The 1297-nt window shown below is 47.2% G+C and overlaps 1 protein-coding gene across 13 annotated transcripts in view; it reads left to right on the top strand.

The window, feature by feature from the left end:
- The first annotated feature begins 1049 nt into the window (after positions 1 to 1049).
- The window catches only part of dctn1b (dynactin 1b), a 93337-nt gene continuing 93089 nt past the window's right edge, over positions 1050 to 1297 (top strand). For 8 of the 13 annotated variants that reach the window (XM_061886179.1, XM_061886178.1, XM_061886177.1 and 5 more), the window contains exon 1: positions 1051 to 1273. In XM_061886179.1, the coding sequence (XP_061742163.1) occupies positions 1241 to 1273 (33 nt within the window). In that variant the 5' untranslated portion in view covers positions 1051 to 1240. Of the gene's footprint in view, positions 1274 to 1297 lie in introns of all 13 variants that reach the window. The other 5 variants (XM_061886170.1, XM_061886169.1, XM_061886168.1 and 2 more) reach the window with 1 other exon arrangement.

Here is a 1297-nt window from a genome sequence, read left to right as displayed (position 1 = left end):
AAACTCGGATTTCAGCATCTTAAGCGATTCAACAGATCACGCACGTATTGAAACGGATGGTCGGAGTATGGAGGCAGATAGCGAAAACGAAATTGAAGATATTGAGCGGATAGCTATTGACGCTACTCGGCCATAGCATGGGTGTACCTAATGAAGTGGCCCATAGCATGGCTGCCTTATTAGCATCGCCGGTAAAATGTGATCAGGACTTTCGCATCTCGTGACACTGGAGCAACTTAAATCCGTCGATTGGTAAGTGTTTGTTTCGCATTAAATGTGGGTATCTAGTTTCAAATGTACATACAGCTAGCGCAAATAGCATGTTAGCATCAATTAGCGTAGCATGTTAGCATCGATTAGCTGGCAGTCAACATCAACAAAACTCACCTTTGTGATTTTGTTGACTTTATCGTTGCAAATGCATCTGCAGGTTATCCATACATCTCTGTGCCATGTCTGCTTTAGCATCGCCGGTCAAATGTGGAGACACTCTGGTACATTCAACGGGGGTCCGGCGGCAGATTTCTTGCCAGTGGTGCAACTTGAATCCCTCCCTGTTAGTGTTGTTACACCCTCCGACAACACACCCACGAGGCATGATGTATCAAAGGTGCCAAAAAATAGTCGAAAAAACGGAAAATAACAGAGCTGAGACCCAATGTTTACAATGGGTTGAAAATGAAAATGGCGGCTGTGTTACCTTGGCGACGTCACATTCTGACGTCATCCCCTCCAGAGCGATAAACAGAAAGGCGTTTAATCCGCCAAAATTCACCCATTTAGAGTTCGGAAATCGGTTAAAAAAATACATAGTCTTTTTTCTGCACCATCAAGGTATATATTGACGCTTGCATAGGTTCGGTGATAATGTTCCCCTTTAAGGAACACACGGTTAAGAACACATGACTGTGCAAAAGTCACTTTGACGATCATGTGACCTCTCAGTTGTGCCGGTTTTAGGACCCAGTGCGTTCTGTCTGGACCTGAGCACCCTCCCCCTCATTGAAGGCGGCACACGCTCTTGCACACAGCTGATGTGCAGTCCGGCTGCTCGCAGCCTCCGCAGCCATTCCAAACTTCTCCTTCCAGTCCATCTCCATCTCTCTCGTTTAGGACCAGGATCAGGGTAGGGATGACTCTGTAAGAGAAGGGATGGTTCTGTTAAGACTCAGCATCAGCGCCTGGTCCTCGACACACTTCTGTCCTCCGGCGTGAGCTGGACTATTGTTTTGGGAGGATCATGTCACAAACTAGGAGGAGCACCTTCCGCAGGGTGAGTCTTTCTGCCCGGAAACAC

This window comes from Nerophis ophidion, linkage group LG24 (assembly GCF_033978795.1).
Source record: "Nerophis ophidion isolate RoL-2023_Sa linkage group LG24, RoL_Noph_v1.0, whole genome shotgun sequence".
In the NCBI taxonomy this organism is placed as follows: Eukaryota; Metazoa; Chordata; class Actinopteri; order Syngnathiformes; family Syngnathidae; genus Nerophis; species Nerophis ophidion.
This window is presented reverse-complemented; position numbering and strand designations above follow the sequence as displayed.